The 23,314-nt window shown below is 43.2% G+C and overlaps 1 protein-coding gene across 1 annotated transcript; it reads left to right on the top strand.

The window, feature by feature from the left end:
- The first annotated feature begins 265 nt into the window (after positions 1-265).
- On the top strand, positions 266-21,661 carry SOCS2 (suppressor of cytokine signaling 2). The gene is made up of 6 exons (XM_084629098.1): positions 266-2,426; positions 2,586-2,854; positions 4,523-4,974; positions 19,065-19,173; positions 20,997-21,096; positions 21,640-21,661. The coding sequence occupies exons 2-4, from the start codon at positions 2,719-2,721 to the stop codon at positions 19,131-19,133; spliced, it is 657 nt and encodes a 218-aa protein (XP_084485224.1). The 5' UTR covers positions 266-2,426; positions 2,586-2,718; the 3' UTR covers positions 19,134-19,173; positions 20,997-21,096; positions 21,640-21,661.
- Positions 21,662-23,314: the final 1,653 nt, after the last annotated feature.

Below are 23,314 nucleotides of genomic sequence, written 5' to 3'. Positions count from 1 at the left end.
CTTTATCTCATGATACCTAAAAACAATTTTCCATCCCAATTTTGCCCTCTTCTCTTGGGCAATTGGTAACATTTTCCTGTTTTGAACAGAGCTGATATTAATATGGTTATTATTTTGTTTGCTTTTAAATAATAAACAGGGTTGGCAGAAATCAATATTTATTTTATAATTTTGACAGATAATTTTTATTTTTAAGCATAATTTTTCTATTTTTATCAATTTTAAATGTTCAGAGCAGTCAGAAATTATGGTGGATCAGACAATAGGGGGGTTCAATAATAATTATTCAATGACAGTAGATGTTGAGACATAAAGTTATAACTGTTAAAACACTAGCTGTCAACTCACATCAAAATATACAAACTAAATACCCTTAAATCAAACTATAAAAAGTTATCAAGCAGCATTTTTCTTACTTTGCCTATCTGTAAATTTCAGTTATTATCAAGGGAAATATTTTTCACAGGTGTCTGTCCAGAGAAATCCACATTTATCAACATTTCCAGGCAAAAATCTAATCCTTACAAGCCTCCTACCAAAACATCAACAGCCCTGAGCAATGCTGAAGGGTGTTGGTTACTTAGGAGCTAATGCAAAGCCAGGGGAAGGACTACAATGCACCATTTTTGTGAGCCCCACCAAAAGCAGTTTACAGATTATATAAAAATGGAATAACAGCCTAGTAGATGGTTGTAATAATGAGATATTTTAGTGTCTGGATGTGTGGGGGCAGGAGTTTCAACTATAAAAACATCTGTATAAAGAGTTGCTAACTCTTGGCAAAAAGAAAAGGAGTACTTGTGGCACCTTAGGGACTAACAAATTTATTTGAGCATCACAGACACCAGTGCCAGCTTCCAGGTCCCAGGGGAGACGGGCCTGCCCCACGTGGCTATCTCTGATGCTCAAATAAATTTGCTAGTCTCTAAGATGCCACAAGTACTCCTTTTCTTTTTGCAGATACAGACTAACACGCTGCTACTCTGGAACTCTTGGCAGTGCCCCTTTAAGCACCTCATGGGCCTGAGACTGATTTCCCCAAAGGAAACGCCGGAGCACTTTTATTACTGCGCAAGGAAGGCTCAGGTGCCGCTACAGCTCCCGAGTCCCGACTTTCCCTGGGAAACAGAAGCAACATCAAGCGTACAGAGAGGCTGGGACGCCCAACTCCTGAGGCGTGCAGGCAGGGCGAGGTTCCCCACAGGTGAGGGCGACCCGCTTGCTGCGGGAGTCTCTCCAGAAGCGCCACCCGGCTCTTGAGGAGGGACCCTGTTTTGTATCCCGAAAAGCAAGGATTGCGCCGGGCGGAGAAGAGGGTTTCCTGGGTCAATCAGCCCAGGGACAGAGGGAATAGCTAGTATGTGTGGGCTGCAGCCGGCCATGCGACGCTGGGGCAGACGGCGTGGGAGGGCGGCTCGACCCTACAGCGGCACCTGGCCCTGGGCTGCGTCCGCCAGCCACACGGCGATCACAGCAGCCGCCTGACGCGCTGCCTCGCCCGCCGACCCCAGCCTATCCTCCTCGACCTCCGGCCGCGCCCCCGACCGCGTGGGCCCGAGGACAGGGCTCCGCAGAGCAGCGATGCGCCGGGGTAGGGAGGATTCACTAGCCTTGGGAGGCCGGCCCCGGCCCCTAGCACGGCCCAGAAGGGTCCGCGTCGTACCCCAGCCGGGTGTGTCCCCTCCCGGCCCTGCGGGGTGGGAGGGGCGGCTGCTGGGGCTGCTCCACGCCTGGCAGCGGCGGCGGCGGCAGCGGCGGCAGCTCCGGCCCGACTCCCCTTCAGCGCGGAGGCGCCAGAGCTGGCGCTGTCACATGATGCGGTTCCTGGAAAGTTCCTGGAAAGCAGCCTGTGCAGTCACCAGCGCGGGGAGGCGGGGGGCGCCCTGGGCTGAATACGTGCACGCGGCCCCGCGCTGCCCGGGGGCGGCACGAGCCAGCTCCCCTTCGCAGAGGCCTGCGCGGTGCGGCGCGGCGCGGCAGAGAGGGGCTCCCCGTCCGCCTCCCGCTTCCGCGCGCGCGGTTCGCCCTGGGGGCCCTGCCCGGCGGGGCGCCGCCTGCTCTGCGCAGTAACAGCCCAGAGGATAAGAGTAACCTGCTTGCCCCCCCCCCCCCCGAGCCCGCCTGGCGGCCCCCACCTGGCTGCTTGTCTCCAAGTCCCCCCGCCCGGCTACTGACCCAGGGACGCTGGTGAGGCGAAGGTAAGAGCCGGGCTCGGTTCCCCGGACGCCTTCCTCTGCGGCCGCCCGGCTCCGGCCGCGCCAGGCGGTTTTGTTGGCGGGGCCGCGTGTTCCTCGACAGCAGCAACGGCGGCGGCGCCCTGGCTGGAGCGAGGCGGCCCCTCCGCTCCTTCCCCGCGCTGCGGACTCGGCCCCTCGGCTCGAGCTGCGCCCCCGGGGCTCCTAGCCAGGTCCGCCGCCCGGCGGGAGGTGAGTCTCCGCGCCGAGTGGGGGGCTGCCCCGTTTGCCTGCGGGCGGCTCCTTCCCCTGCTGGGCGCGGGCCGAGGTCGCTCCGGCACTCGGGAAGCGGGCGCGGGGAAGCGCGGGCTGGGGCTCGGCGGTAAATCTCGCTCTCCTCTCCGCTTGCAGGCTGCGGCGGGCGAGCGCGGCCGGGCGCCCCGGGCAAGGGGCATGTCCGAGCGGTGCTGAGAGCCGGGCGCCGCGGGGCTGGAGCGGAGTCTTCCCGGGCTGTCACCGGCGGGTGACTTCTGCCTCCCCGCAAATGACTCTGCGCTCTTCCGAGTCCTCGGATGGTGCGGAGCGGGCCGGGGCCGAGTGGCGGGGTCCCGGGGCTGAGGTGACCGAGAGGGCGGCGGCGGAGCGCCTGGCCGCGGCCATGGAGGAGCTGAGGCGGGCAGGTGAGCGAGCGAGCGAGGCGGGGGGACAAGCGCTTTTCCCGGGGAATCGGCCGGGCACATGCATCGCGGCTGAGCCGGGCGACCGCAGGGCTTGGCCCCGGGGCACTTGTCTGCCGCCTGGGGAGGCGGAGGTAGCCGCGGCGTGGAGGTGCCTCAACCTATCGCTGCCCCTTGCAGAGCCGGGCTTGCTTCCCCGGGAGTCTGGGCAGGCGGGCGGCCGGTGGGAGCGTCCCGTATCTCCCTCAGTGGCAGATAAGCTGCCTACTAGCCCAAAGGCTGGGTCACATCCCCATCTTGGCGGGGGCTGGCTTCGCTGCCCTCCCCTCCGACTCCGCGGGCAGAGATGCCGCTTCCTCCGGCTAGCCCCGGCCCGATCAGCCTCTGCGCCAGATGGCGGGGCGCGGGAGACTCGCGAGGAGTCGCCTTGCCCAGGCTCCCTTCCCTCGGGCTGCGGGCGGACTAGCGATTTGTAGCAATTTCGTGCTGATCCGCTCGCCATTGGGTCACCCAGCGCTGCGCGCCCTGGAACCACGTCGCTTTTAACTGCTCGTAAAAATTTTTTTGTTTTGTTTTGCTGCGGTGACTGCTTCTTAGAAACCAGCTCGGGGCGGGGGCTTTGTTTCTTATCTCTCTGTCTTTAGGTAGAGGAGAAGGAAGAGACAAAACCTCAGTTCTGTACGCAGCAATGAACGGGGGAGGAAACTAATCCAATTGTAGATTACTGGGTTTCTATTTTAAAAATAAATAGAAAACTTTTTTTAAAAAATCCTCTAACTTCAAGTTGCCTGTTTTGGAAAGATGGTATCTGGTGGAAAAACTACTCTTACAAATTCTCTGTGACAACCATCTTTTTTGTTAAAGATCGCTTCACTTTATATATAAAAATTAAGCCTTAATAAAATCATGAAACACTTAAATTGCATTGTTATCCCAGATGGAATTCAGAATTACTGTCCAGGGAAAAATAAATGGTTAAAAATAGTATCAAACTTGAATTTCCCAAAGTCCAGAAGAGTTTAGCTTAGCCCTCTGAAATTCCCATGCACTTTTTTTAAAAACCTCTTCAGTTATATTTATATCACTCAAATGTGGAAAAGGAAAAATAGCTCATCATACAGCTGTAGAAATTATTGTTTTTTAAAGTGAAGGATACTTGTAGGTCACAGGACAATCAAAGGCATTACAAAATGCAAGATTTTTATCTTCATTAGACTGCCAGAATGGAAGCCTTGTTTCTCAACATGGATTTCCTCTTACTTGTACTGTCTTATTTCTAATTAATACAGATATCATTTGACTAATAAGCTAACCAGAATTATTAAAAGTAGGATCATTCTTGACTTCAAGCATTTATGTAGTTTGATATGAACTTATTTGGGATGTTGTACACAGGATGGTATATGATGGTTTCCCCCATAGTTGTCAGCAAATTTTGAAATCTAATACTTATTCACACAGGAATACACATGGAAATAGTGACCTGACAGGGTCAGGATGACACATTGTACAATAAACTAAATTAAATATTTAATAGACATTCTACGATGCTTGCTTCTTGGCAAGTTATAGTACTTTTTCTAGTGATAAAGGAAATAAGATACTATAAAAACTTTTTGCAATTTTTGTGTGGAGAAAAAACAACAACCAACCTTCTCCCTCTTCTAACAGGGTGGTACTGGGGCAGTATGAATGTTGCTGAAGCCAAAGAGAGATTACAGGATACTCTTGAAGGTACTTTCTTGGTTAGAGACAGCTCCCATTCGGAGTACCTACTGACTATCTCAGTAAAAACATCAGCTGGACCAACCAATCTGCGTATCGAGTATCAAGACGGCAAATTCAGACTGGACTCCATTGTGTGTGTCAGATCTCGGCTTAAACAATTTGATAGTGTGGTCCATTTGATTGAATACTACGTTCTTACATGCAAGGATAGAAAAACTGGGCCTGAAACTCCATCAAATGGAACAGTGCATCTTTATTTGAACAAACCTCTATATACTTCAACTCCATCTTTGCAACATCGCTGTAGAATAACTATAAACAAATGTACAAATAAGATCTTGGAACTGCCTTTACCAACAAGATTAAAAGAGTACTTGAAAGAGTATCAATACCAGGTATAAATATCTTTTCTAAATATGTCTCACATAGAGTAACTTTGAATGCAACTATTAAGATCAGCCAAAGAACTGAGTATCCAGCTGTACAATTCAGCATGGAATTTATTATTAAAATAGGGTCAGTCGGGGGGGGGGGGGGTGAAAAGGGAAGGTTTGGATTTTAAAATGCCTCCAAATAAGGTTCTGCACAGAGCCTTCCCAAATCATATTTTTGATGGGAGTGGAGGGGGTGAGGCTGCAGTCTCTTTAACAAGGTATGTTGGCATCATATTAACTTGTGAGGACTTGGGATCCTGTCCAAAATGTAGTGTTATGTTTGAAGAAAATGGTGTAGAGCACACTAATGGCCACCATTGGTACATAAAATAGCAAAGATGATACTTGTATTGCAGTAGCTCCCAGAAGCTGTAAATGGGATGAAGACCCTACTCTCATAAGTGTGTGTGTGTGTACACACACATATGTAATTTAGACTGAGGCACAGATGCATGTGCGCACACGTGTATGTGTGTGTGTAACAGTAGGGTAATAGAAATATGTGTTTACATAGGGGAACTGGTCCACAGTTTGTTGCTCAGTCATCACTTTTATAAACAGGCAAAGGATTAAGATTATCTTAATGTCTGCTTTTTCAAATAGAACAGAGTTTGAACAAGGACTGCCAAGACTCACTATAAGCTAAACCTGCCCAGTTTGAAATGCTGCAAAATAAACTGGGGTTCTTGTTTTTGAGCAAAACTCCTTTATGCTACTGTCCAGACCCAATATCTACTAATCTAAAGAGACTTCAGTCTATATGACAAGAATCCCCCAACTCATGCTCCAAGGCCCACTTGAAGCATTTTTAGAGTAGCAGTTTTTCTTTTTTGTTGGGTTTTTTTTTTTTTTCCTTTCTGTATTTGATTTCCTAGAAGTGCGCAAGAGTAGAGCTCTCTGATCCCATCATGCCTTCTTGATCTAACCACTGGTCTGTTTTTTGGGGAACCCTAATTCTGGAGTACCTTGGGACCAAGGCCTCATGTATGGCATGCTGGACCTGGAGATTGCTGCAAGGCTCTGTCTCCCAGTAGCAAACCAGAACATTTGGCAGCAGCTACCAAAGCACAGTCTCCCTCTATTCTGCTATTTACTTGTTTCATGTATATTTTCAGTATTTGCAGATTCACTTGTAGTGAAAACCCATGACTGCACTACCGTTGTTGGCTGGAAATTTGAGTTGGGTGGGGGATAGTTTTAGCCCCAGTGGCATTTAGTGCTTTCTGTCTCCTCCCTTCTCTTCTTCTTCACCCCCGCGCGATCCATTGAGAGATGCTACTACTGCCAAAAGCAAGATCTTATGCTTGCTGATAACTAACTGCTGGTGGTGTGGTTTGTTATTGTTTTTTTTACTTTTGGCAAATGTGATATTTAATGGTCATTTGGCTTCAGGGATGCCACAGGGTGGAGGGGAGGTATTGTACTAAGTTGTGGGGGGAGGGGAAGGAAAGACTACACACTCCTAAAGATAGTCCTTACCCCCACAAAGAATGGACCATGTGTTAGAAAAGTGGATCAAAAAATTAGAGTTGTTTTGGGGAGTAGGGTTGTTAGGAGGCAACAGTAAGTTACTGACTTAGTACAATGAATGTGAGTCATGGCTTGCCAGTGACAATGGGCCAGCAGGTGTCTTGTAGGTCTCGCAGCATAGTTAGATGGGTTTTTGTTGGAGGCTTTTCAATATATATGGGTCAGCAAAAGAGAAGGTGAAGACTGGGAATGTCAGCCAAGTGAAGGAGACAGTACCTTATTATCCTATCAATCAGCTAGGTAGGGTGGGATTAGAAGTGCTCCTTGGCAGGGCTGGATTAACCTTTTGTGGGCCCAGTGCCAAACATATTTGTGGGCCCCCATGGAGGTAATGGAGCATGGCGCGGGGAGGTCAGTCCCCAGAGCGAGGGGCCAGCCAGAGGCAATGGGGCATGCCATGGCAGGGGTGGCCCTGCTCTGCCCAAAGCGAGGGCACTGTTTACAAACTGGCAGTTGCCAGATGCACAGTGGCCTGCCTAGCCCTATGCTGCCAGCATGCCCCTTCCCCTTGGGGGCAGGCCCATGCCACACCACACAGTCCCCCTGCCCAACAGCCCCGCAACTCCCTATGGCCAGACCCACCCACAAATGCATAGCACCCTGCACAACACTGCCCCTGCCCACAGCCCCACTACAACTGCCCAGCACTCTCCCTAGTGCCCTAACACACACACCTTCCCCACCCCCTCACAGCCCAGCCCCACCCACAGCCCCCAAGAGACCCACTCCCCCACACCCTGCTTCCTGGCCACACTCACTGGCCTGCTGGGAGGCAACTGTGTCTGCCAGGCTGAGCTGGCAGCGCAGCCAAGGCTGGTCCCAGGGCCAGGAATTGCTCTGTCCCTTCAGGAGAGGTGCAGTCAGCCAGGCCAGGCCTGCCCTGGCTAGGCTCTCTCAAGATGCACTTGCCTAGAGGGGCCTAGCCAAGCCCCCCCCACATTGTCCTCCTGCTGCGCCCTCTCCCCCCTCCCCTCGTCGTCTGAGACTGGCCAGACTTCTGCACCAGCTCAGCTCTGGGGAGACGGGAAGGGCCCCACAGGTGGTAGGAAGCAGAGAGGCGGAGGTGCACTGGGGTCCGGGCAGGGGCCTGAGAGGGGCAGGGGGTGGGGCCAGGGAGCGGAGAGGAACCCTTTGCCACCTGGCGGGCAGGCCAAGAGGAGCAAGTGGTGGGCGGGGGCGGGGGAGCTAGCGGGGTCTCGGGGCGCAGTGCAAGTGGAGCAGGCCAGGGCCCCTTCTGAGCATGGGCCCGGCTCCGTGGAGCCACTGGCGCTATTGAAATCCGGAACTGCTTCTTGGTAAAGACAAGCAGCTTGTGCTTAATGTACTGGAGGGACGTAGTGGTGGTGGATGTGATATGCTTTGAAGAAACAGCATTTTGAATAGATTTGAGGGCAAACATCCTCCCTATGAAAGCCTAGGTCAGTGGTTCTCAAACTTTTGTACTGGTGACCCCTTTCACATAGCAAGCCTCTGAGTTTGACACCCTCCACCCCCTTATAAATTAAAAACACTTTTTAAATATATATTTAACACCATTATATATGCTGGAAGCAAAGCGGGGTTTGGGGTGGAGGCTGACAGCTCAAGACCCCCCCATGTAAGAATTTTGCAACCCCCTTAGGAATCCCAACTCCCAGTTTGAGAACCCCTGGCCTAGATCTTGTCTACATTACGGACCTTAACACTGGTTCAGCTAGGCTGGTGCAAGCCCCTGGTGTAGACACAGTACACTGGTGTGACTTACCACAACTTGAAACCAGGGTTAATTGCACCAGTGCAAGCCCCACTTCATACTCATACAGTACAGCAGGCTGTGGTAAATTACATTGATGTAAAAATCCCTCATGTAGAGTTGTTCTTCGATTCTAGGGCACAGTCATGAGGCAAACTTCTTAAAAAGCAGTGGGAGTAGGGTGGCTTTGTGGATTTTGCTGCAATGCTTAGAATGTTAATCTTTAAACTCATAGCTCTCTCAATTCCAAATCTGACTCTAACTGCTGTAATGTTGCCTTGAATCTGTAGTAGGCTCAAACAGACTGAATCAGCATTGCTAATCCTAAATGCTCAAAAAATGAGAATCAGAACACAAATCATGAGATTGCATTAAATCAGGAGACTTAAAAAAAAAAAAAAAGTGCTGGGTCTTGTTTGCTTTTTTGAGCATTGAAGTTCCATATTTTCCAGTTCTTCCCTGCAACGGTAAGGGCTAGAAACTTATTATTTTTAATTAATTGAAATCTGAGATTCTCTCAATTGCAGGAGGGTGGAACTTTAAGGAAAAAACCCCTCCAAGTATTGAAAGACTCATGATGAAAATTACAAGTTGGCAATACAAATACCGAGTGTACTAAAACTCCATACTGAAGTGTGAATTTGGAGGCTCCACCTTTAATTGTTCAATATGGAGGGTTTCAGTGCTGCTTATACCATAGGCAGGGAGAATAAATGGCTCATCTACAAAATGGGTGGATGGGGTGGAAATGTAACCAGGCAGTTGTATCCATCCCATTAAATTTTAATCTGACCTCTTTAATATTGTAATTTATGTAATATTCTGAGTAAACACTCCTATAATTACTGTGTGGAAGGTGTGGAGTTGAGAGGGGAAAATAGTGTGGTCTTCCGTTCTAATGAGCCAGTCTTACTTTGCCCACAGCATGGAAGTATAAGAATTAGCCCTTCCTAAATAAAACAGGATGGGCAATGTTCTATTAGTTACCCACCTCTGTCATGGCTCAGACAAACTTCCAGTAGGTAATTTCCCTTACTACAGAAGCTTATACCTAATAGTGGAGTTAAATGAAGCATCTTCCTGTTTCAGCCCAATTAGTTTTACAAGTTTGTTTTGCATACGTACAAAAGGATCTATTGATATTATTCCTATTGAAGCCTTCTCAGTATATGCAGGATTTATTGTTTTCTTCTCCCCTCAAAATATTTGATAGGAAGAGAGCATTTAGAATTGGGTGTCTTTCATGAATAGTCTATTCATGTTTTAAATATCATTGCCTTTCTATCAATAAAATAAACTCTAGGCATTATACTGATGCAGCCAAAATGCATAAATTAAGTGTTTAAAAGGGTTCTCTAATTTATATTTGTGATTTGAAACCCAAATAAGTTTTAAGAAACCTTTTTGTGCGAGAAGAATGGCTTGAACAACGTTGTAGAAATTGTGATATATTCTATTGCATAAAAACATTCCTTCAATTTCCAAACCAGCAGTATAATTAGAAACCACCTCAACGAGTGAGCTAGCCAGTCCACACAAAGGAAGTGGGTGTGAGAATACCTGTTATCTTTATCTGAAGGTCATGAAAACCACCTTTTCATGCTGCCCAATATTGGCTGATTGTTTCCCATCTGTCTGTATCCATCTGTTGTCTCTTATATTGTATGGTCGTTGGAGCAGGGACTGTTGTTTTGTTCGTTGTTTGTACAGCACCTAGCACAATGGGGTCCTGGGCTGTGACTAGGGTTCCTAGGTACTATAATACTAATAGTGCAGGTGGAGAGTGAGTTTAAAGATCTCCCGGAGAGGTCTGGGGGAAGAGAAGAAATAACTGAAATCCATATATGGCTTTGCCTGTAAGTCTGAACTTAAAAGACAAAGCACATGGTAAAAATATGTGGCTGTTGGGTTCTCAGCGGGGCCAGAGGGCAAGGACTTAATTGATTAAGAAATACAATAAATACCTAATATGCTGAAGAAGAGACAGTTTACATAGAGCCTACATATTTCCAAGGAGAGCTTTAGAGAGCAATAAGAAACAAAGAAACTATCAGACTTACAATGTCTGACTTCAGTGATAAACCATGTGGCTCTTTATTGCAGTCAAAAATCTAAAAGAAACCCTATTTAAAAAGGAGAGGGTCGTCTTCTCCCCCGTTCCCTCCAACATGCACCCTTGGGACCAACCAAGAATGAATGAATAAATTGAAAAATGCTCCAGAAGCTGAATGCTGAGGCAACAACATTAAGAAAAAAAATTTAAACTACAAGAACAAAAGCTGTTTATTTGTAAAGCCCTGCAAATCTGTAGCTATCTACTTTATATCCACAGACGATGTTTGCAGATACAAAATTTGTTATCAGCACAGGACTCTCTGTAGTTGGGGATGAGCAACAAGCAGAGATTTTATTAGAAAAGATTGGGATGGCTATTATGCAGGAAGTTTTCAGTGTTGACTCTGATACACAGAGTTAAAATAAGAAAACAACCAAATTAAATGTGTGCCTCTATTTTTCTTTCACTGGCATGGCTTATGTAAATGATTATTTTGTTTTGGAGCAAATTGGCTTTCAGCATTACATAATTGAGGCTTAAATTCTGCCTGCTGCAGAAAAATAGATGTCTGAAATATGCTTCATATAGGACCAGTCCAAAGTCCATAGAAAAATTCCTATTGACTTCAATAGGCTTTAGATCAGGCTCTATAGTCTCTGTGTGAGAAACAGTTGCATGGTATTTATTGCTTTGTCAGAACCACTGTAAGATAACTTTAGTTTTAACAAATACAACCACATTTAAATATACATGTTCAGGCCCCAGTCCTACAATCAGATGGAGTCAGTCTTTCATTGAGTTTAATGGGCTTTGGATTTGTTCCATAGTTCAGGGTGGGCTTTTCTGTTACCCTGCAGTACTCATTGCTGAAAATTTCCCTCGTAATATCTGAATCTCCACAAAACCTCTACTTATTTCTCATCCCATAATACATAGCACAGAGGTTCCACATGTACAGTTCTAACTCTGGAACTGTAGCCATAATCAATGATATAATGGGACAACTTTCCTTCTCCTCCCCAGCAAAGATGGACATAATTAAAATACCATCTTTAGTAAGGAAAAAGTCATGGATCATTATTTCTGAGATTTATTTTTTGTTTTGTTTATGGAATTCCTTGTTGTTTCACTTTCTTATATGAAAAGCAGTTTTATACAGGACTTAGCCTTTATAAGATACAATCTATGTGTGCTTATATGTAAGGATTGTGAAGGTTTGTATTGTTAATTATTACATTTTTGTTAATTGTTTTAACTCAGTTATACTTTAATAATACCTGCCATGAATTTAAGCTACAGTGGTGGTAATGTCTTTATATGGGTATGCTTTGATGGGGAGAGATGAAAATAAGACACCAAGCATCATATGTGACTACATTACACAAGCAATAGCAACAGAATGCCTGTCTGAGGAAAATTAGTTGAAGTACTTCAGAGGGACGTTATCTGTAAAGAAAATTACTTGCATTAAGATCAGTGTTTTGAAGACCTTCATCTGCTCTTTCTCTTTGCTCCCTGATTGTCTCTGACAACATAATGAATCCACAGCAATGTCAAAGAAAACAGTAGTTTCACTACAACCAGGGAATAAATAGAGTAGTAGAGAATTGGAGGAGCCCGGTTTGTTTTAAAATGGATCCTGTAGAAAATGACAAGTCTCTGAATACACTACTTTGCAAAACTTTCTATGAGTCATGAATGTCCTCTTAAAATGTACCCTGAAAGTTTTAGCCTTTTAAAAATGTAACATATATTGATTTGGCCATTTCAAAGTTGGGATAAAAAATATAAGCTTACCAAAATAACGTACTTAATTTCTTCCTTTAAATAATAAAACCAGGTTTCTAATCTTCCCTGTATTTAAAATGCCAGGCAACTAGTTTTATGTTTGATATGTTGTAATTTGTAAATAAAATAGGGCTGAAACTGTATTTCAAACTCAACCTGACTCTTAATTTTCTTTCCCTTATTGGTCAAAGTCAGATGTTTAGGGTTAGTTTGTTTATGTGGTTCCATATGTTTAATTCACACACTATTAAAATAATTGCTTTTCATTTTAATTTTTTTCTGTAAGCCTGAAACATTAAACATTGAGATTTTTCAATATTTCATCCATAAAGGTACTTTTCAAATTCAACTTGTAGGTTCACTGCACAAAGAACATTAAAAAATGAAATTTACAAATAATTATGTATGTACTTTAAACAATGAACTAAACATTGCTTAGGTGGAAAATATCTATCAGACTTTGCAAATATCTGTGGCAAATGTTTATTGCCATGCATTCGAGGGATTTCTTCCTGTAAGGAATATGCTATATGTGCACACTTGAAGGTTGTTCTGCTCTTAGACCTACACAATATCTTTTTTTGGCCGGAGATTATCCATACCAGATTAAATATAATTAAGAAAAATTCCTTCCAGTACTGTTCATCAAGAGTTACATTTTGTAGAAATTATTTTAAATTTAGGTATTATATGAACAGTTCAAGCTTTATTCATGGATTCTAAGGCCAAAAGTGACCACTGTGATCATCTAGCCTGACTTCCTGTATAACACAGACCATAGAATTTCCCTAGAGCATATCTTTTAGAGAAACATCCAATCCTGATTTAAAAATTATCAATGCTGGAGAATCCACCATGACCCTTGGTAACTGTTCCAATTATTAATTACTTGCACTGTTAAAAACATATGCATAATTTCCAGACTGAATTTGTCTTTGTTCAACTTCTAGCCATTGGATTGTGTTAAACCTTTCTCTGCTAGATTGAAGAGCCCATTATTATATATTTATTTTCTGTGTTAGGTACTAACCAAATCACCCCTTAACCCTCTCTGTGTTATACTAAATAGATTGAGCTCCTTAAGTCTATCACTATCAGGCATGTTTCCTAATCCTTTTAATTATTCTTATAGGCCTGCTCTGAATCCCCTCCCATTTATCAACATCCTTGAATTGTGGATAGCAGAACTGGACACAGTATTCTAGCAGCAGTCCAAATACAGAGTTAAAATAATCTCTCTTATACCTACTCAAGATTACTCTGTTTGTGCACCCCAGGATTACATTAGTCCATTATTTTACACTGGCAGCTCTTGTTCAGCTGGCTAGCCGTTACAATCCCCAAATCTTTTTCTGAGTCACTGCTTTCTAGTATAGAGTCCCCCAGCCTGTAAGCATGACCTACATTCTTTGTTCCTAGATGTATATGTTTACATTTAGACATATTAAAATGCATATTGTTTGCTTGCGCCCAGTTTACCAGGCATTCAGATCACTTAGTATCAGTGACTTGTCTTCATTATTTACCACTCCCCCAATTTTTGTGTCTTCTGCAAATTTTTATGTTTCCAGGCAGGTCACTAATAAAATGCTAATGCACCTAGGGCCAAGAACTGATCCTTGCAGAATTCCTCTAGAAACTCACCTGTTCAATGATGATTCCCCATTTACATTTTGAGACCTATCAGCCAGTTTTTAATCCATTTACTGTGTGCCATGTTAATTTTATATTTAATCTAAATGTCATGCAGTACCGAGTCAAATGTCTTATAGAAGTCTAAGTATGGTACATCAACACAACTATCTTTATCAACGAAACCTGTAATCTCAAATAATTTGTTTAAGATATATTTTATCAACTTAGTCTGTCTGGATCTATTTTCCATAAACCCATGTTGATTGACAGTTAATTATAAAACTTAAACCATCTATTGTCCTTAACTCTCCTGGCTATAGCTTTATGTCCCTTTGCCTCCCTTATCTATTTTCTATGGTTACTAGTTTAGTTTATTTTCCTTACTGTCAACTTCCCCTTTCTTCCATATTACTGTTTTTTATAGCTGCCTTCACTTCCATTTTAGTCCAAAGTGGTTTTTTAACAGCCATCTTCCTCGATTGTGGCCTTGGGGGCATCTAGTGAAGATTTCTTAAAGAATTCCTAATTATTATTTACATTTTTCTGATTTAAATTCTTCCTCCCAGCTGATTTTTGGCTCAGAATTGTTTTCAGCTTTGTGAATTCAGTCCTGTTAAAGCAGTGTGTGTATATATATACACACTTTTTTTATTTTATTTATAAACACTGGTCTGAACTTTGTACATTAAAAATATCATGATCAATTTGTACCTAAAGTACCATTAATTTTTATATATCACTAAGACATCCAGCACATTTTGAGTTAAGAAACTAACCTAAACGTTAGAAATTCCAAGGATTTTTTTTTAATGGCTGCATGAGATTTCAAGCATATATCACTCAAATTGAAGTCCTCCATGATTATACAGCTTTTTGCTATGGAGCAGAATCTCAGGCCTGGTCTATACTACAAACGTAGGTCGACTTAAGCTGCGTTAAGTCGATCTAATAATGTACAGATGCTCCCCCACTTACGCAATCGTTCTGTTCCAGAAAGCCTTGCGTAACTTGAATTTTGTCTAAGTCAGAAACGTATACCCGAACGTTACGCCAAAAAAACACCTCTTATTTCTAGCTTACAGAACTTTTTCCGTAAGTGCAGATTTGCGTAAGTCGGGTCTTGCGTAACCTGGGGAGCGTCTGTATGTGTCTACACTACCAAGTCCCTTCCACCGACTTAAGTGGCTGTAAAGTTGACTTCTGTACTCCACCTCTGCAAGAGGCATAGTGATTGATTTGACATCCATGGGTCAACATGGGGATAGTGTAGACACTGCGTTGTGCAATTTGAATGAATTGATCTCCAGGAGGTGTCCCACAATGCTCTGCTGTGACCGCTCTGGAGAGCGCTTTCAACTCTACTGGATGTGAGCCAGGTACACAGGAAACAATCGCTCCCTGTTAAAGCCCTGGAAACTTTGGAATTTTCAGTTCCTGCTGATCAGTATGGAGAGCTTGCCAGCACAGCTGATCATGGAGACTCAAGGCCGCAAACCCACTCCAGCATGGAGGACACAGGAGGCAGTGGATCTTATTGCTTGGGGGGGGGGAGGGGGGAGGAGAAGAGTCTGGGTAGGCAGAGCTTCGATCCAGCAGAAGAAATGCTGACATCTATGCCAAGATTGCACAGGGCTTGGGGGAGGAGCACTATACCAGGGACATGCAGCAGTGCTGTGTGAAAATACAGGAGCTTTGGCAAGCATACCAAAAGACAAGGGAAGCAAACAGTCATTTTGGTTCTGCCACTTTTGTGACCCTACCACTCCCCAAAATGCTCTATGGATACCTCCCAGGGGTTCTTCCCCACAGACATGCCACTTTTATGAGAAGCTGCATGCAATTCTCAGCGTTTGTTTTTTTTAATGTGTGGTCACTTGTAAAGTCTGGCATTTTGATCTCTAGTAATCCATGTTTAAAGAAAATAATAGCATTATCAGCGTGGGAGGCTGAGCAGTTTGCTTCCCACAGATTTTGACAGGCCACCCTAATCTAGATATTTTAGCCAAAGGAAGTCATGCAGTCCTGAAGTGTTGCTTCTGCATTCTTGCCCTAACTACAGGGGAAACACAGAGATAATCAACTTCCAACGTCTGTTGCTGCTGATGAACTTAAACAACCAGAACTACATTTACTATTTCCAGTTATTGCTTTATATTTAAAGAAAACACCAAGACAAGCACGTGCTTTGAATGGATTAACCACATGATCATCTTGATGTTGCTCTCATTGTTTCCTGCCCCATCTTCTCCTGATTGTCATTCTAACTCATTGCTTCATGTCTACACTTACTTTGGCCAGGAAGGATCTATGAAGGGACTTAGGCATCGCATCACTGAATGTTGCAGTATCTAACTTTTAGGCACCTAGAAAAGCACACGAACAACACTGTGATCCAGAAAGCTGAGTTAGATACCTAGCCTCCCTATATAGTGTTTGAGGAGAGACAGGTGCCTAAGAATGTGATCCACAAAAGGCAACACACTAGGTGCAGAGCCACCTAAGGTAGCCAATGGGAGATGCCAAGAAAAGGGTGATAGGTGCTGGGGAACTGGATCCAGGGTCTTCCACCTCGCAGGTGGGTGCTCTAACCATGGGATTATAGAGTCATTCTCTCTTGCTTGCTCTCTCTGAGGCCCAATGACTGTTCCACTGTGGATACTTACTTAAATGGTCTTTGGACCAGAGTGAGAGAGAGAGAAACTAGTCCAGTGGTTAGGGCAGCCACCTGGGAGGTAGGAGACCCCTGGCTCCAGTCCCCCAGTTCCTATCACTTTCACTAGTTAGCCACCAGGGAACAGCTTCAACAGGAGAGACTGAGGGAGTCCCATAGCATGGAGTGCCTGAGATGGGGGAGAAGCCTGTTTAAATCCTTTCTCCCCTCTGATAGAAAGGGGGGAAAGTGAATCTAGGTCACCCACATCCCAGGTTAATATTCTAATCATTGGGCTAAACTTATAAGCTGGGCCTCATCACTACCTCCAGCCATTTTGAATGGCATCTGATCCCATAGGAGTGTTCAAAGGCTACCTACTGGATCAGGCCCCAGGCATGACTATGAATGCCTATCTTTCCCAAGTCTGATTTGCCCTGGGGCTTAGGTGTGACATACCTAGAGGGAGGCAGCAGCACTTGTGCCCAGAGGCAGAAACAATCACTTATGGAACTTCTACCCTGAAAACTGAGGCGCTGAATGAGTTTAGGCACCTACAGAGTTTGGTTGGGGTTTTGTGGATCGCAGTGGAACCTAAAACTGGGACTTAAGCATGTAAGTACCTTTGTGGATTTGGGCCTAAGCTCTTTGGGTCAAAGACAATGGGTAAAATCCTGGCATGACTGAAGTCAGTCAGCTTTGCTATTGACTTCAGTGGGGTCAGGATTTTACTCTATGAATTTCTCTCTCTTCTGTGAAGTACCTGTGACACTTCTGGGCACTATACAATAAATCAAAGTAATAGTTTGCATCATGCCAAGGAAGGCACAGGTCCAGTCAGATGTTCATTTTTTTAAAATTTTCAAATGTATGCACGTTAAGTACAGTGGTCAGGCTTCCAGTGCTATAACATTCCAGGTCTCAGTGTTTGGTCATCCCAGGCCTGGATAATATGATTCCTTATGTTCTGTATACATCTGAGAGAAACAACCAGGCCACCAGAAAAGTGGAAAATTGTGAAGGGAGGCTTTCAGAGACCACATGACTCTGCTCTGAAGAGTGACTGTATAAATGGATCCTGAGGTTCCTTGTTTATTGTTGTCCATGATTCCATGTCAGTTTTGCTCTGTTTACAAATATTGGATTTCCTCACTGCCAGCCCTACAAACTCTCCCTGGTATCTGAAAGACTGACAAACATCTCAGTTGCATTTTAGGTACAATTATAATATACCTCTTTCGGGTCACTGGTGTTGCTGCACAAGAAGGAAAAACTTGTCCATTTGTGTGATTGTCTACCTCAATAAAATACACTAATGTGTAAATGATATATTGGTACACCAGTCTGAGTCAAGTAGTAATGATTTTATTAATCTCAATGTCTAGTCTTGAAAAACTGACAAATCTGTACATGTATGTAAGGTAAAAACATTCAGTCACATTTACCGAAGTGTTAGAGTAAGATGCTATTTAACCATTATTTTAAAATAATTTAAATGCCTCACATTGAAATAATCCCAGAAAATGGGCATGCCACTTTTTCAGGGGCTGACTACTTTCAAATATTCTTTTAGATTTGCTAATAGACTGCCTCTCCAGAAATGCTACCTAAGTGATAGTATATATACTGATAAAATATATTGTAACTCTTTTAAAACACTTCTCAAACCCAGTATACCTTGAACCTTGCCTTTTAGGTTGTAATGTGTCCTGGGCCCACATAAAGTATTAACTTTGCTGTAAGCCATACATCAGTGAAAAAATTGAAGGAAAAGAGGCATGGAGGTTTGTTGGGGTTTTTTTTAGTCAGACTCAACTCGATAATGCAAAATACACCTAGCATATGCAGTAATTAGCTCTAACCAATAATACTTTGGTTTATATATTCTTAGCTTTGTCGCAGTTATTTCTGGAGTACAGTCTCCAACAAATAGCTGAGAAAAGTTTCCATAAACAACTTCAAATATGCTTAATTGTCTGAGTGATTTAAACTGTATGTACAAATTAGATTTGCATAACAAGGTGGCAAAATTTTCAGGAGCAGCTGCAGCAGCTGCTATTTTTGTTTCTTAAAGGAGAGTTCTCAGCACTCAGAGCAGCTGGTAGCAGGCTCACTGTGACTGCCTACATCTTCAAGGCAACGCATTCTGGTAATATAACCGCTCTTTTCTTTAATCCCTAGTGCAGTCCCCAGATACAATATGTGCTGCAAACTGAGTTTAAAAAATAAATTAGGTTATAAAAAGCAAGCACCTGTCATCACTCAAGCACACATGATGTCGGACACCTATCCTCACTCAGAAAAAAGTACTTTGATGACATGTGACAAGAAATTACATTAAATCACACTATTGGATCTATGGATCATAGGCTCCTGTTGTTTAAGTATTACATTTTCAACTATCTAGATAAAACAGATTCTTGAGAAAGATGTTCATATTTAATAAGATACTATTAATAACAAACAAGTATTGGTTTGTATATGGCATCTGAAGTACAGTAAATACAATGTAAAAATACCAGTGTTTTTGTTGAGATGGGTCCTAGTTTACCAATATTTCTCTTATATGGGAAAGTTTTTTTCATTTGTTTTAAGTTTTATGCAGCTGTTCAAATGAGGTGCAAAGTAGGTAACTGTGTATAATACTGTATACATTACAGCTCTGGGTGTGGTACTTTCATGTGGCTGAGCGCACACTTACGATGGAAGTCAATACCTCCACTGAATAATGAGTCCAAATGGTTGTTACAAAACCCCAACGGATTTCAGGTAAGTAGATTTAAAAGAAAGCAGAAATAAAAAGATCCATGAGGACTAAATATTGTTGTTAATCGTTTAGAGAAACATATTGATAGACCCCCCCCCAAAAAAAAAAAAAAAAAGAAAAGAACATGAACCTAGGCCCAATCCTATGTACTTCTGAGCACCTTCAATTCCCATTAAAGTCCACAGAAGCTGGGCAAGTGCAGAACTTCTCAAGATCAAACCTAAAGTATATTACAGCGATAGTTCACAAAAAATATAAATTGGCTAGTACAACTAACCTACTGCCCCATGTTCAAATATGAAACACACAGAATCATTCAGTTGCACGGGGGGAAAGAATGCAATAAATACTACTACTAGTGGTCCTATTTTTTAACACTTTGAGAGTTTTACATCTTCAAAGAATTATGTAAACAATACATAATGTGATGATCAGAAGACAGGAAATTACATACAGCCTTCTAATTAGGAAACAAGCATGTAGCAAGGCTTTTTGAAAGTTTATCCCCTCGTGCTATTATGAGATCATATTTATTAAAGTTATGTAGCATGTAGATATCGAATCCTTTGGGGAATCTTTGTTACTGTTTTTTTCTGGATATCATGTATCAGGCTGAACACAATATATTGCTTTCTGCTTCCAAAAGAGGAGTTTATAAATGAAGATATATTCTGGATACAAGTTCAGTTTCAACAAAAATTCACTTCTCATATATAAGCTCCCCACCAAAATCAGTTTGAAGTTTTGAGTGGGTTTCTGTACTATTGAAACTAGTCACCGTTTTTGTTAAATGTGGCTCTAGACAAGGAGGGTAAGGTAATATCTTGTACTGGACCAACTTCTGTTGGCTCAAAGAAGAGCTCTGTGTAAGCTCATCCTCTCACCAACAGAAGTTGGTGCAATAAAATATATTTCCCTCACCTACCTGGTCTCTAATATCCTGGGACCAACATGGCTACAACAACATTGAATGTTCTAAAAAGTTAACAGGAGACAAGAAGTGTTTAAAATAGGAAGTTTAGAATGTTTGTTGAATGTCTTAGGGAGAATCCAAGAAGTTGGCTAACGAATTTCACTTGAGGGAACACTTGTACCCCATGAGCAACTATTTATGTAATGGAATTTTGTACTAACATAGGTAAAATAAGAATAACTTGCTGAAAATAGGTTTCTCAAGTACAAGACCCTCCCCAAGTAGCAAAAAATATCTTTTAAAATTGGGCAGTCTAATTTAATCTAATAGTAGTAATATCAACTAGCCTGTAAACAGAATTTTGAAGCAGCAGTAGAGAGCCATTCCTCCTAGAACAATTTTCTTGTTATATGTGGTATTTATATTTAATACTATTGCAGAAGCCAATTTAAGATGTTTATTCCCAGGCAATGTATTAGTCAATAGGAAATGCTGAAGGGAGATCTAAAAACAGTGAATGGAGGCTAAATTGATTTGCAATGTTACTAAAGAAAGGAAGAACAGTCAAAAGACTGGGAAATTGCTTTCTCTAGGTCCAACCATTTTGGTATTCTATAACTGAAGAGCAACCCCAAATTGCTCCTTGTGGCCTTGATCCTGCATCTGTGTCTCATAGGCAGACTAATGGGCCCGACCGAAGCCCTATTGACTTCTCTCTTAGCAGTATCAAAAAAAGAGAAAGTATGGACATCTGTGGAATATTTTACCTGACTGGTGTTGAAGGACTGCTAACCTGGGGGAAGATATCACCATGTATCTCTGTGCAGGGGTATAAAGATCCCACCCCCAGCTACTCCAAACAGGGTGTGTATGAAGATTCTGCTACTGCCTGCTCTCTCTACCCCTTCCCAGGGGTGAGATGAAAATTCCATTGCTGGTGAAGAAGTGTACAGCAGTGGCTGCCTCAGTGGGCTACGTCTCAAGACAAGACTGCTTCTATGAAGAGCAACAGGTTAGTGGCTTAATGCTTCCAACCCATTGCCCAAGAGCACCATGACAATCTTGTGCCCCTACCAATCACAAAACACTAAGGGGATCTGACACACACAAAGGCGAGAAATAAAAACTAGGGCTGATATATATATATATATATATATATATATATATATATATACACACACACACATTTTGAAAATGGTCAGTAAGCTAAAAATAAGTAGAAATAATAAATGGGAAAGGGCTATGCAAACAAATGCGGGGTGGAGGGGGGGGAGGTTCTGAACTAGGAAAGGGTTCATAATAATTTATAACAAAGTAAGCAATGAATGAAAAAATTAAGAACTAATAGTGGCCAGCCAGAGAGGCAGTTGGGGATTTTATATAGACATATAAAAACATTAAATTATATAGAATATATAAACATATATTAAAAAAAAACAAACAAAAACTAACAATGACATAAACCCAATGGAACTAACCAAAGATGTCAGTCATCACTCTCATCCCTTTGCTTGTTTGCTATATCCTTTTCTCCCACCTTCTTCATTTCCTTTAGGCCCCAGTACTGCCAGGAGTCCCTTGCAGGTGCACCCACGAGCCTGCAGAGAGTTTCATTGATTGTAATAGGACTCCATATGATCACTGAAGTCTCCCTGCAAAGATCTAGTGCAGGTGTGACACTGCACCCCATATTCATCATAGTAATGTTGTTATGATAAGATTATGACATAATTATGATGAATTTTGTACAAGATAAGTCATGAGGTATCATTGAAAATGTTATGATTTGATGAATATGATTATCCTTTTTGTATGTTTGTATAATTTTTGTATCTGAATTTATGAATATTGACTACTTATCTGTATTTCAAATGTAGTTACACCTGGGTAACACCCACTAGACAAGATGCTTTCAGTCTAGATCTGTGATTGGGAAGGGCCTGATCAGGGAAATGGGCCATTAGGAAAAACAATAGGCCTTCGGAGAAGCTTGTCCCCTACTTGGTGAGCCTTCTTGAGAATGCTATAGACAGCCTGTAAGTAATGGCTGCTATGACTCTACAAGGACATGTGACAAGACCATATGATGCTGGACTCCCATCTTGGGATGTTAATATCTTTCCACAAACTGGTCTGGGAACCAAGCTTTGAAACAAAGGGTTCCCAGCATATACTAAAGCTATATAAAGCAGGGAGTGACATCATCTGGGATTCTTCACTCCTCATACAAGAAGACTCCTGGAAACACCTGAGGAAGTGGGGGAAGTGCTGGATCCAGGCTAAAGGGATTTTCCTCTGTGTCTGAAACACCTGGGGATTCCAAGCTGCAAAGCAAGTGTAGCTTGTGCCATAAGAATCTACAAATCTGCCTGTATCATCAGTTAGGGTGAGAATCTGCTGTTCATATCTAGTCTTTGTAGTATTTTAAGTTTAGGTTGTGCTTTTGTTTATTTGCTAGGTAATCTGCTTTGATTTGTTTGCCATAATTTATAATCACTTAAAATCTATTTTTTGTAGTTAAATTTATTTTATGTTTTAATCCAAATCAGTGAGCTCTGACTGGAGTGCTTGGGGAAAATCTCTGCTTGGTCACCACAAGTGTGTGTTGTTCTCTTCACGTTGAGGGAGAGGCAGACTGGGTATTAAACCCATACCAATTAAACTGACCAGATTTGACCAGGGTAGAATGGTACTGCTCTGGGGTCGTAGGCTGGGAAGTTGGTGGTTAGAGAGCCTGTGTGTCCCTATTTGTGTGAATGCTGGTGAAAGTGCAGGCTGGAGGGCTTGGCAGCTTGTCAAAGCAGTACAGTGTGAAAGGGAGCCCAGGCTGGTGGGTTAGAGGGCTCGGGGTACCCCAGTGCCAGGTGGCACCCTGGGGGTAACCCATCACAGTGGCATAGTTGGCAGGATTAAATGCACAGCTTGTTGTTCTGAGTGAGCACTCTATACACTGGTGGTGATTTTAAGTGAGTTTTAAGTGTGGTGGCTTGAGATCAGTCAAAGAGGTTACCAGTTTGTTATTTTCTGTTTGCTTATTTTGGGAAAGGGAAGTAGGGACAGAAAAGGAGCAAAATGAGTGAAAGTGAAACTAGTAAGAAGCTGGCAGGGCCGCTGATGGGAGGGGCGCAAAAGGGGCAGTGATGACCCGGCAGGCCCACTGATGGAGGGGCACAAAAGGGGCAGCGATGTTAAAGCCCCTTTAACGTTATTGTCCCTTTTTCCCCTCCTCG

The sequence above is a fragment of the Lepidochelys olivacea genome (assembly GCF_965140295.1).
Source record: "Lepidochelys olivacea isolate rLepOli2 genome assembly, chromosome: 1".
In the NCBI taxonomy this organism is placed as follows: Eukaryota; Metazoa; Chordata; order Testudines; family Cheloniidae; genus Lepidochelys; species Lepidochelys olivacea.
Note: the sequence above shows the minus strand (reverse complement) of the source record. Positions and strands in the feature narration are given on the sequence as shown.